Source organism: Bombyx mori, chromosome 19 (assembly GCF_030269925.1).
Source record: "Bombyx mori chromosome 19, ASM3026992v2".
NCBI classification, from domain to species: Eukaryota; Metazoa; Arthropoda; class Insecta; order Lepidoptera; family Bombycidae; genus Bombyx; species Bombyx mori.
In genome coordinates this window covers 1,947,371-1,961,437 of record NC_085125.1, presented here as the reverse complement: position 1 = coordinate 1,961,437, position 14,067 = coordinate 1,947,371, and the positions used below count along the sequence as shown (strand labels likewise).

General features: G+C 37.9%; 1 protein-coding gene and 1 long non-coding RNA gene across 10 annotated transcripts in view; both read right to left on the bottom strand.

Moving 5' to 3' along the window:
• The window catches only part of LOC101740542 (E3 ubiquitin-protein ligase Nedd-4), a 47,646-nt gene extending 35,825 nt beyond the window's left edge, over positions 1-11,821 (bottom strand). For 6 of the 9 annotated variants that reach the window (XM_012691058.4, XM_012691064.4, XM_012691061.4 and 3 more), the window contains exons 1-2: positions 11,114-11,821; positions 4,733-4,812 (exon numbers count right to left, since the gene is read on the bottom strand). In XM_012691058.4, coding sequence (XP_012546512.1) covers positions 4,733-4,812; positions 11,114-11,272 — 239 coding nt within the window. In that variant the 5' untranslated portion in view covers positions 11,273-11,821. Of the gene's footprint in view, positions 1-4,732; positions 4,813-10,241; positions 10,813-11,113 lie in introns of those variants that run through there. The other 3 variants (XM_012691062.4, XM_062673868.1, XM_062673871.1) reach the window with 1 other exon arrangement.
• The window catches only part of LOC134200636 (uncharacterized), a 68,249-nt gene that overhangs the window by 35,825 nt on the left and 18,357 nt on the right, over positions 1-14,067 (bottom strand). The gene's annotated exons all lie outside the window — the stretch shown is intronic.

The following is a 14,067-nucleotide window of genomic DNA, read 5'->3' as shown; positions in this document are numbered from 1 at the left end:
AGTCGCTTTCTCTGTCCCTATATCCCTATGTATGCTTAAATCTTTAAAACTACGCAACGGATTTTGATGCAGTTTTTTTAATAGATAGAGTGATTGAAGAGGAAGGTTTATATGTTTAATAACATCCATTAAATAGTTGAGAAATCAATATATAATGTACAGTTTCCGAAGCGAAGCGAGGGCGGGTCGCTAGTTCAAAAATATAATATACGAAATAATCAGTGAATTGTACATCTCCGTTGCACTACAGCTGATTAGAATTCGAATATTTCAAATCATATCTGATCTTACGCCTTAATTTTCAAGATTTTATAGAAACATTATTTTTTTCCTCTTTTTACCGAAACCGTTTTCCCACAATTATTGCCGAAACGACCGACATGAGTGACTCCCGTTACATTACTAATGCGTCATACGATTCTGTTGAACATTCTCTCTAGAAGTTTCTCGAAGTCTCTTTCGAATGAACTTCTCATTTCTATTACTGGACGAACGTAGTCGAGACATTATCAGAGAGCGATATGTTTTAATCACACTGCTGTGGAACACACATCATCCACCTTGGAACATCATCAGTAATTGCAGCTAATTGAATGGCTGTAGCTGCATGACTTGAACCAAAGCTTACGCATTTAAAAATTTCCGAGATGCTATATTCTGATGGGCTATGATGACGATGATTATGATCAAATCCACAGACGAGACAGGAAGATATACTAAGATTCAGATAACTCTCTTATTTTTTCCACCTTATCCCACTAGGTGAGGTCGGTACAGCTAATTTTTCTCTTCCCTTCTCTTCTATTAGCCGTCATCTTAACACTCACTCCTTTCTCTCTCTTATATCGTCATTCACACACTCTATCCATGTCTTCTTCGGTCGACCTCTTCCCCCACTACCTTGCACTACCATTTCCATACATCTCCTAGTCACATGCATCTTCTCTCTACGCATCACATGTCCACACCACGCTAGAGCTTCAGATAACTATCTTGCTCAAAGGTACTGACTCCGATCGGGACTGAGCCCGGATTTTAGGTACGGTCGTAAAGGTCACCAAGGGTTGGCCATCATCAAAAATATTTAAATGATATAGGGAGACATTGTAAATAAAGCCCTGAGGTGTTTAAGCACTGACTAATCAAGTATATATTTTTGTACAGTGACATAATTACTTTATTAAGCCCTACGAAAACTATACAGTATTCGAACGTCGGAAATTTTGTAAATAATAAACGCGACATTAAACATTGAAAATTGTTTACGAGGAGTTGTCACTGCGTAATAATACACACTTTGTAGAATGATGGAAATTCGTAAAATTCCTAAAGTTATAAATTCCAGGCGCCAATGTCTGAGATTCCTGACGCATTGGTGAGTCACGAATCGCTTCGGATAAATTGCTTTTCAACAATTGACTGTATAATTCCGCTGAAAAACACACAACCCATCGAGTTACTCGCCGGATCTCATCAGTGGGTCGTGATTCCGATCTGGTGGTAGATTTAGCAAACCGCTGCTCTGGCTAGGTCAGATGTTGCGAAATGCTCATAGACTGAGCCCCGTAAGCTCACTTACCAGACGGTGCGTAGTTGGAATAGGCTCTTAATCGATTAGGTTGGGGAAAAAAGGCAATATGGCCGTATAACAATATTAAGGAGAAATCTAGTTTATGTCTCAAGGTGGTGATGTCACCTTACGCTATCTATTTTTTTTTTCCTACCTAAACTGATAGCCTTGAGATGCTATCTCAGCGTAACCTAACAAATAGGTGAATTCACGGGGCTCGAACCTAACAACGTTGCTAACTCTGACCTAGCAAGAGCAATGCTTCGCAGAATCTACCACCGGATCGGAAACGCGACCAACTGAGAAGATCCGGCGAGAAACTCAGTGGGCTGTGTCTGTGGGTTAATTTACTCGCCGAGCCCTTCGTTGCAAGCGACGCGTTCGACGAGCGTGCAACGATGCGCTGTCTATAGGCTTCTGTTTAACAACACCAGTTGAACCGTTAGCCGGTTTGTCCACATAATGCAATTAAAATACAGAAGCAGGAATTTTGCAAATTAATAAAAATTTGCGTGGTTTTAATAAACAATGCATCCACGATCCAATGTAAGCAATTATATAACATAATTTATGTTTATTGTACATTTTAAAAAAACTATAGCCCGCACGCTAACCCCCATTTTACGCATTAGGGTCCTTCAAAAGCTTACTGGTAACACGATTTTTTTATTGCTTAGATGGGTGGACGAGCTCACAGCCCAACTGGTGTTAAGTGGTTACTGGAGCCCATAGACATCTACAACGTAATTGCTGCCACCCACCTTGAGATATGAGTTCTAAGGTCTCAAGTATAGTTACAGCGGCTGCCTCACCCTTCAAACCGAAATGCATTACTGCTTCACGGCAGAAACAGGCAGGGTGGTGGTACCTACCCGCGCGGACTCTCAAGAGATCCTACCACCATTAATTACGCAAATTATAATTTTGCGGGTTTGATTTTTTATTACACGATGTTATTCTTGCACCTATCTTTTAGACCACGACGACTTCGATACTTATATCAGATATCAAACAGACCTTCGCAAATAACGCGACAATGATCGGCGCGTTACATTGAAATCGTAATTGGGGTCAACACGAGCATCAGTGAACGACTGACCAATTCCAGCAATAGCCAATCAAGACTTGGCATCACACTGCCTTGATATCTGACTGAATGTTGATTTCTAGACGACATATGCATGTAATCGTCGACGCGTCACGCGATTCCAATCATACATAATATGGACGAAACAACGTGAATTTGATTTTATCGATTTAGATAGAGAGTAGACGCGCTCACATGGCCAATCTGATACTATGTGGTTAGCGGATCCCACCTTGAGATAGAACTACTAATTATATTTCTGGTACTGGTCTTCAAAATGGAACACAGAACTATAGTGTTTCGTTGTAGAAATGGACAAGATGGTATACCCACAATATGGTTACGCAAATTTTATAAACACATTTTTTTAATACTCCATAAAAACCAATAAAATGTAATATATATCTTTTTGGTATGCGAAAATCAAAATTTTAGTGTCAATGTTCATAATCTATATACCTAGTCAGGTCATAAGTATTGTCACACAGTAAAAACTTTTCTTTTAGAATGCTGGCCACAAAAAAGTTTATTGAATTCGAATTAGGAATTGTTCATGAAAATAAAAATGTATACTTTTAGAATTTTACTCATTTTTAAATATGGAGTGGACGCTTAAAGAAGACCGTGTTGCAGTTATTGCGTTGCATCGTTGCGGTTACGCGCCAATTCAAATTTTTAACATACTGAAAAATTTGAATATAACCAAAAGATTCGTTTATCGTACCATCAAACGATACAATGAAGACTCTAGTGTAGATGACAGGTCAAGAAGTGGTCGCCCTCGGTCTGTTAGGACTCCAGCAGTGATAAAAGCTGTGAAGGCGCGAATTCAAAGAAATCCCAAACGTAAGCAGAAACTGTTGGTCCTTCAGATGGGGTTAAGCAGAACCACGGTGAAAAGGGTGTTAAATGAAGACTTAGAGCTTCGGGCATATCGAAGAAAAACAGGACATCGTTTGAATGCTCGTCTAATGGACCTGAGACTGAAGAGATGCCGCGCTTTGTTGAAGCGGTACGCGGGAAAAAAATATCGGGAAATTCTTTTTTCGGATGAAAAATTTTTTTCCGTAGAAGAGAGCTACAACAAACAAAATGATAAGGTGTACGCACACAGTAGTGAAGAAGCGAGCAACCGTATTCCGCGTGTTCAACGAGGTCATTTTCCATCCTCGCTCATGGTATGGTTGGGAGTTTCTTATTGGAGCTTAACAGAGGTACATTTTTGTGAGAAAAGTGTAAAAACGAATGCAGTTGTGTATCAAAATACAGTCCTGACGAACCTTGTGGAACCTGTTTCTCATACCATGTTCAATAACAGGCACTGGGTATTCCAACAAGATTCGGTGCCAGCTCATAGAGCGAAGAGCACACAAGACTGGCTGGCGGCGCGTGAAATCGACTTCATCCGGCACGAAGACTGGCCCTCCTCCAGTCCAGATTTGAATCCGTTAGATTACAAGATATGGCAACATTTGGAGGAAAAGGCGTGCTCAAAGCCTCATCCCAATTTGGAGTCACTCAAGACATCCTTGATTAAGGCAGCCGCCGATTATGACATGGACCTCGTTCGTGCTGCGATAGATGACTGGCCGCGCAGATTGAAGGCCTGTATTCAAAATCACGGAGGTCATTTTGAATAAACTTTAGTGTCATAAGAATCTATGTTTTGTTAAGTTCATTTTGGTATATGAATGGTTACATAATGAATAAACTTGTTTCAATTATTTTACATTAAACATGTGACAGAATTTATGACCTGACTAGGTATATATAAATGAATTGCTGTTCGTTAGTCTCGCTAAAACTCGAGAACGGCTGGGCCGATTTGGCTAATTTTGGTCTTGAATTATTTGTGAAAGTCCAGAGAAGGTTTAAAAGGTAGATAAATATGAAAATTATCGGAATTAAATAAAAATAACAATTTTGTTTTCCCTTAGATGTGTCTCCCGTCGGACGGATTCCTTCTGTTTGTTTTAATTTTATTTTATACAATAGTTTAGGTCTTTTATTTATCGATTGAGGCACTACGAAGTATTCCGGGTCAGCTAGTTTATTTAATAAAATCAAATAATTACCTAGCACCAAATATATCCTTTTTCGCCAATGAATTAGCTCCTATTATCTTCAGACGAAGCAGGAAGCTGTTCTCATCAGTCTGTAAGGAAAAAATCAAAAAATTTTATACGACAAATTATATAATAAATTATGTTCATAATAAAACTATTGACAAGTTATTAGCCATAAATAATGAAATATAAACATGGCCGTATCAAAACATGCCTTCATGACCTTAAACAAGAGGGAAGTTATTTTTTTAAATTGCAGTCCATTATTTATGATCTTTTTTTTAGATGGGTCATCCAGCTCTACAGACCACCTGGCGTTAAGTGGTTACTGGAGCCCATAGACATCCACAACGTAAACGCGCCACCCACCTTGAGATATAAGTTCTAAGGTCTCAAGTATAGTTACAACGGCTGCCCCACCTTTCAAACCGAAACGCATTACTGCTTCACGGCAGAAATAGGCAGGGTGGTGGAACCTACCCGCACGGACTCACAAGAGGTCCTACCACCAGTAAAAAAGTCGTTACCGGAACCCATATACGGCTCAACGTCATTACCGCCACCCATCTTGAGACATGAGGTCTGAATCACAATTGTATTATATAGCTGCTAGCCCGCCCTTCTAAATGGATCACAAGTCTATACTTGTTAACTACTGGTACTGGTACTAATAGTAGAGCCTGCCCGTGCAGAGTTACAATGTCCCTATTACCAGTAAATTTCGATCGTTGTATGTTAGTAGGGTCAAAAAAGGTGGCTGATTAATCTGGGGTGTATTTCTTTACAGCAACAACGGGAAGAGATTATTGTCGCATAGTCATGTTAAGCCGACATCCAAAACTTATGACTTGTGAGGTCATTTACTGTTTTCAAACGTAATTTGAAGAAAAACATGTCTTAACGTGTTTTAACGGTAGTCAGCGGCTTGTCTCTGCCCCTGGCATTGCTGATCTCCATGGGCGACGGTAACCACTCACCATCAGATGGGTCGTATGCTCGTTTGCCTACAAAGGCAATTAAAAATAATAACACTCAGGGAACTCTGTATCCCCTAGAAATTATTAATATTCATTTAAATAAATATGTAGTGATTGAACAATTAGTTCAATTAAGATCTCTTTTAACTACTTTTAGGTTGTTTTGTCAAAACTCCAGTTGCCTCTTTGATTAATTAATATATTTAGGTACGGTCAGTCAAATGACTGATTGATTTATCGAAAAGCTTAGAACAATAAATTGTTGAACAAAAAATTATAAACAAAATGTTCTATGACAATTAGGAGTTGCTTTAGGTGTACAGGAAACAATTTGAATTTTAAACAATAATAACATCTGAGACCAGACCAGATGAGCCATATCACTCATTTTAAATTCACGTAAATGTTTACTTATATTATAAATCACATAATCAAATTAAATCTCAGCTACAGTCTGAAGGGTAGGGCAGCCGTTGTAACTATACCCGGTCACCGTTCTCGTCGAACCCGTCGCTTGCGACGAAGGGCTCGACGAGTAAATTAACTCTCAGACACAGCCCACTGAGTTTTTCGCCGGATCTTCTCAGTGGGTCGCGTTTCCGATCCGGTGGTAGATTCTGCGAAGCACGGCTCTTACTAGGGTTCGTGTTAGCAACGTCATTAGGTTTGAGCCCCGTGAGCTCACCTACTAAAGTTAGGGTTACGCTGACATAGCCCCTAGGGCTATCAGGTTAGGCAGGAAAAAAAAAAAAAAGTAACTATACTGAGATCTTAGAACTTATATCTTAAGGTGGGTGACGCATTTACGTTGTAGATGTCTATGGGCTCCAGTAACCACTTAACACCAGGTGGGCTGTGAGATCGTTCGCCCATCTAAGCAAAAAAAAAAAAAGAACAGAATTGCCATTTACACACACATATTCACATCAAGAAAAACAAGTATTATAAATACCATTTTTAATGGGTTCTACAACAATTTTTGCATTAGTGATGATAGCATATATCAGTGACAACATGATAGCTTGTATGGCACGAAAATATTGGAAATTCATTAAAACTATAAAAACGTGGCCAGAAACCACTATATAAAAATTGTAGTTAGCACTTGTCGTGTCTTGCAACCTCTTTGACAGGACATAAGAACTACAACGACTAGAAATAGAAAAGAAAGAAATAGAACGAGGGCGGACGTGACTAGCGGCATGCAGAACTTTTAATGCCTTCCTAACACCGGTCACTCACATGCGCACGAATACGCAAACCCGCAAGTGTAGGACGACATTTGCAAATGATTATGCAAAGTTTTCGCTGCATTCGTGGTTTTCCAAGCTGTGTCGGTTTTTTAACAGACATCAAAGCGCGCGAACCGCGAACCTTCGCGTAGTCTCCCACACATTCGTTTGCCCAGTTGCGCCGACGATTGCGAAGGTAACGGATGTATCGCCATTTTCATAGTTCGTGACGTCTACTGTGTAGCGTATCTTCATCAAAATAAATCCCATAAAAACAGCATGGCTGTTAATGATGTCTGGGAAAAAATTCTAAACTCTTTTTCTCTTCAATGTTCTATTGACGAATTAAAAAGGAGGAGAAATTCGTGAGACATTCGTAAACAAGTGTAGGAGGAAGCGCAAACGGGTTCGCAAATTGAGTATGCGAACCCATTTGCACAGCTGCTAAGTTTGCGAATGAATGTTTGACGGCCCGTCACATTCGCGCAAGCATTCGTACAATGTACGAATATTTGCCCGCATGTGAGTGGCCGGCATAAAAGACGGACACGAACGAGTCGACAAGGAACGAATTGACCGTTCTCATATGTACCTAAAATAAACGACAAACAAACGAACCGATCATTCAGTACTAATAATGTAGATAGCTGTACAAGTAAAAATAATAATTGTAAAACTAAGTACATATGGACTTTCGATTTTACAATCAGGGAAAACATTAACAAATTGTACATGTAAATAAATATATGTATGACTAAAGCGGACAGAACAGTATATTTTTATTATAACAAACTATTTTAAGTACTAATTAAAATTTTATATGAGCATTATGTGAATTAGTAGTCGTCGTGGCCTAAACGATAAAACGTCCGGTGCATTCGTATGTAGCGATGCACCAGTGTTCGAATCCCGCAGGCGGGTACCAATTTTTCTAATGAAATACGTACTCAACAAATGTTCACGATTGTCTTCCACGGTGAAGGAATAACATCGTGTAATAAAAATCAAACCCGCAAAATTATAATTTACGTAATCACCAGTGGTAGGACCTCTTGGGAGTCCGCACGGGTAGGTACCACCACCCCGTCTATTTCCGCCGTGAAGCAGTAATGCGATTCGGTTCGAAGGGTGGGGTAGCCGTTGTAACTATACTAAGACCTTAGAACTTATATCTCAAGATGGGTGGCGTATTTACGTTGTAGATGTCTATGGGCTCCAGTAACCACTTAACATCAGGTGGGCTGTGAGATCGTCCATCAATCTAAGAAATAAAAAAAAATAAAAAATAGAATACCCTTACAACTTATACGTAGTAAAGGAATAGCAGTTGAAAAATTAATGACGAAGTTCTGTTTGTTTATTAATGTAGTCCTAAATGAATTATCTATCTAAATATGTTAATCGTTTATCCCTTCAGCAGGTTGAGTAGGTTACATCTGGGTAGCTCAATGATGATATAATTATTGGAAAGTATACATGAATCGAATAAAATAAACAAATTACTTGACCGACATGATAAAATTATATACTATTTAGAGTTTAGGGGGTTATTAAGAGGGGACGTTTTAATCTTTTCCTACAGAGCATTTCATGGAATTAAATTTGTAGAGGACATTTCAATACTAGTGTTATTAATCAATTCAATTAAGTGCATGCTCTACCCAGCAGGAAATTAAACAATTCTAACCTTCTCATTTCTAAGCTGATTTTAATTTTGTTTTGTGATTAGTTTTGTTTATTGTTAACTCTCTCGGTGCTTTTAGGACCCTCAAGCACCAGTCACTGTCTCCGATGAGCAAACTAACGCACAGACACAGCCCACTGAGTTTCTTGCCCAATCTCTTCAGTGGGTGGCGATTCCGATGGTATATTCTGCAAAGCACTGAATTTGCTAGGGATGGTGTTAGCAACGTTGTCAGGTTTGAGTCGTTTGAGACCCGTGAGCTCACCTACTAGTTGAGGTTATGCTGAAATAGCCTCCCAAGGCTTAGGTAGGGAAAAAAATGATGTTCACCTTCAATCATTTTCAATACGAAGTTTAATTTTGGGAATGCTATTGATCATGACTATTAAAGAAATTACATATTTGAATTTATTGAAGCTTCACAGAATCTACCACTGGATCGGAAATGTGACCCACTGAGAAGATCCGGTGAGAAACTTAGTGGGTTGTGCCCGAGGGTTAATTTACTCGTCGAGCCCTTCGTCGCAAGCAACGGATTCGACGTGAACGATGACTGGAGACATCAACAACGATCATATTATATTATGGTTAAGAACATATTATATACCCGTTCATGGAACCACCACATGTCTGACAATATCTTTAAAAAATATTTCCCATTTTTTTGTTTCTTGTGCAGTATAGTTAGCTAAGCAACAAATTGTATTGTTTATATTTTAAACAAATATTAATTAAACTTTGATGTGATCACTTATGGAAATTGAATTATTAATTATGCATTATTGATTGTAGTTATAATATTGTATGACCTTGTAACATCTCTGTGTATTATTTTATAACATAACAAAAGCATAACTGTTCAATGTACAGTACATACAGAAAAAAAAATGAATTTTAGTATTTTAGGTGTATCTGACCTAATATATAACAGAGTTGTGATTTTCTTCTATTTGCTTGTATGATGATTGTTAATTCTAGCACTAACATTTAGAACTAGTAGATGGATTAAAAAAAACATATTTAAATTGAATCTCAGGGTTTTATTTAAATTATTAAATAACTCTTACTGATTAACATTACAGGAGATGGGTCAACTAATATTTTGTTTCCACAAGAAATCAATTTGATAATACTATGTTGAAAAGCTGTTTGGCTTAACAACTGATGTGGAAAATATGATGTATTAACCAGCAAAATCTAGTAGTAGAGAGGACACCTGACGAAAAAATAGCACAAAACCATATTTGTTTCTAAGCATACAGAGTATACAATTTGTGTTCTCCCATTTGAGATGAAGTGATTGAATGTAATCATACATATTCATAATTACCTATCTCGTGAGGACGAATATATGAGTCTCTTTTTGAATTATTTTTTGTTAATATCGGTCGGATTTGAAGACCCAGACAACAAATCCTATTAGCGCCTAACCTCGACGCCTACACATTTTAGAGTGTACCCTGAAAATTGATAATAATCCTCGTCCGTACATTTACAAAAACTGAATAAATTAAGACCGTTCCGCAAAATAAAACGCATTTAACTTTAGACTTACAAGGACATTTTATGTTACCACGATATTTTTAATTTAAATACCGAATGTTATATTTTTTTTATAAACTTACACGCGTATCCGACTGCCAAGCCATCACCCATGTGAAGATTTAATGATTATAAAAAGGAATATGAAATACTTCACATTCCTTAAGCAACGTAAAAGTCGCAAACAACAGTTGTTGAAATGTTGACACGTTTTCTAATTACTATTCACATTTATTTCACAACTTGTCTAACACTTTGTTCACATTGGTACTGATATTGGTTATGTATTGTAAAAAAAATTTAACAACAATATAATCTAAATTGTTAAGAAATACATCCAACGCGAAACAATAAAACTAAATTGCTACGGTAATTAAATCACACCTTTTGACAGATGTGACTGTCAAACAAACATGACAACTCGTTAACAAAAAGAAACATTTTTTTAAACGAACATTTCACCTTCACATATGGAATCTTTTGTATTTCCTATCCTTTGTAATGCTTGAAATGTCTACTTTTCATGACACCAAATCATGAAACGCAAGTATTGTTGTCGCATTACACTCCGTTCCACGCAGTTTCGTATAAAACAAATTTTGGAAAAATATATTTTTTATATCAAATATTGTCTGCATAGAATCGTAATCTTAACTAATAAGGAAAATTTTAAATACTTTCCAAATATAAGCTTAATATTGTTCTGGTAGGAAATCCCCGTTAAAATTAAACATACGTGCCGCGATCATCTAATCACGTGTTTTGCTATCGGTCATGATTTTATCATTATGAAACTGGTTCATCATTTCATATTTAAAATAATGTTTTTCGGGGGTCTAATTTCGTATTGACTTCTAAATTAAATAAGCCTTCTATCCAAGATTCATTATATACATCTAAAACTCATAGAAATATTATTAGAATATAATTTAAAAAAAACCTTTTATTCCTTTACCTGACATTGCAGTGAATATCTTGGTTCCTGTCTGAAAAGACCATTTTGCCATCGCCTTGACGTCCACGATGATGACCGATTTCTGTGACGTTCACCTGTTTCAGCAACATCGAGAGGCCTAGCGTTATGCATCACTGCAACCGTACGTGAATCTAACATTTCTCAAAAAAACTGCATACAAACACCTCATCACTTTTCATTTCCACTTTTTACATCACAAAAATGTTAAAATAACGAGAAAAAACGATAACTAAAAAACGGCTCTATAGTTGCAACGAAGAGACACAAATGACATTTTTATCTTATCTTCAAGAAGTGGGCACGATAAAAGAACTCTCCGTTTACAATTAGTATGGAAATGATTAACATAATAATATACGGCCGCAAGTCGTGCGAAGTGTACTCCAATGTCCGATTATAATAGTTTAGTTCAGAAGTTTGTTCGATAACGGTATTAATTTAGTCGTGAAGTTTGTCTCCGTTCTGCGTCATAGCTGCGTCCGTGTTCGCTCTGACACATTGTTTGTTCAAATAATTCACATTGTTCCGAATACCTTGCGCTACATATTTAGGTCATTTTTTTTAAATTCATTTGAGCTAAAGTTATGTACACACAATGTGGTTAGATTAAGGTTGAAATTCGGATCATAAAGACATAAATGTTGAAATCATTAAATCTTTGACGTCTACGAATAAAAACGTTTCACAAAAAAATTTTGATAGCCTTTAATTCATTCTTAACAATGGTTGTTGTTTTTAACTGCTTTCTCATAACTGTTAAAAAACCCTTTTAAGGCACATGTAGTATAGTCGGTCATTGTATTGTCGGTGTATCTCAATAAAGCCATCAAATATTTAAGACTAGGCGTGTACCGCTGTTTTCTCAAGACAACATGCCATGAAGCTTGTTCAGATGTGCTAATGTATGGCAGTCCTTTTGAAATACACCTGGTTGTTGGCATTATTGATGCCACCATTTATTGCACTACTTACATACTTAATAATAATAATAAGGGACTTGAAGCTATCAACCTAGCTATAAGGTTTTCAGCACAATGTAGGTACTTACTAAATGCGTTTTTATTTTAATTCGTAGGAAATAGAAATGGGTGTATCGGCCCGCCCGGTAGAATGATGCTGCTATCCAGGGAAATGCAAAGCACTGCTTAGAGATTTTTCAATTAACCATCATTAACATATCAACAACAGCCCGCGTACGCCGAATAAGCGTCACTTCTTTCGTTTCTGCGTTTCTTTCTTCTTCTTTCTTTCTTTCTGACCTTGGTCTTCGGACCTCCTCGTGCCGCTTTTGTTGCATAGCGCTTTGCAAATGAGGTCGACTCGTGTGTAAAATGTGGGTGGGTGGCGGTAACCATCTAAATTTATATCTTGTTATCACCAGATGAGCTGTGACCTCGTTTGCTCACTAATAGGACAAAGACACCACAACGCAACGCCGAATGTGAACGTTCATCTCGCGATTTGAAATCGAAACAACATTTATTTTGAGCCTCTAATCTATAAAGCGCTGACCAGCCTTTTGCAATATATGATCTCGGAGGAGCTCACAAAATATCTTTTTTAGAGGTCTTTCTCAGAAGTTTCAATAAAGTTACGTTACGTAAGAGTCAATTCGTAGAGGTGACTTCGTATCCTAAACTGCTTCGATGTTAAACGGTTACCAGCTTCCCTGGTTTTTTTTTCGGGCCGGTGGGCGAACCTCCTACGAGGGCGCGCGGGGTATGTGGGACTTGCCGATCTGCTGATAGTGGGGGTTTCCGTGGATATCACAACGTAAATGCATCCTGCAGGTATCTGCCTTGAAACATTAATTTATAGTCTCAATCTTTTGCCGAAGAGTCTGCGACAGAACGACAGCTATCTCGCTCTTCCAATGAGCTCTAGAGTAAATCCATCTATATAGTGAAATAAATAATGTACTAGGACTTTATTGTAGAAACGCGAGGAGCCAAGTTGAATTGTTTTAAAGTTTCTTGATGTTTCTTCAGATTTAAACGGTTAATAACGGTTATTAACTTTTTTGCATCTGTGAAGATGCACGAATGTTGGAAAATAAACCAAAGATTCTTGACGTGGATTCTAGGGTTCCTAAAAAAAGTCCACCGAACTCGCAGTAAAGAGTAACTGTTTTACTAAGATTTTATTTTATCTTAGACTAGCTGACCCGGCAAGGTATGCGGGAGAAGGCACAGAGGCAGAAATCCAATGCGCTGGTCGGACCAAATACGCTCCACTCTCAATACCTCAGTCCACGTTGCTATCCACACAGCCGAGGACAGGCAGGAATGGCGCAAGATAATGCAGGAGAAAGTTATTAGAGGAGGCCACGACCCTCAGCACTGAGGATTATCGGCGCAAGGAGGAGGAGGAGCTGACCCGGCAGACTTCGTAGTGCCTCAAACCTAAACTTTTGTATAAAACAAACTTAAAACAATCAAAAGGAATCAGTCCTACGGGGGAAACTTTAAGGAAAAAACAAAATTGTTATTTTTATTTAATTTCCAGCATTTTCATATTTATCTACCTTTTAAATCTTCTCTGGACTGCCACAAATAATTTAAGACCAAAATTAGCCAAATCGGTCCAACAGTTCTCGAGTTTTAGCGAGACTAACGAACAGCAATTTATTTTTATATATATCTTACATTACATTGTTTCATTTAATTTCATACCAATTTATTATCCCGTTAGAGCGATTCCGATCCGGTAATAAATTCATTTGCGAAGCAGCTACTCTTGAGTTGTTAGGTCTCCTTTGGAGGTGCTTGGGCAGCTTTTAGCAAATCCTACCTCTCTTGACTAAGTCTTTGCTCGCCCTCCTGTCTTGATGAAGTTGAAAAGGCCTCCGAGCCACCAGCAATCCCTCATTCATAAAAAAATAATATATCCACGCATCTGGTTGAGGTTTGGACGGGCAAAGAGTACAGATGAGT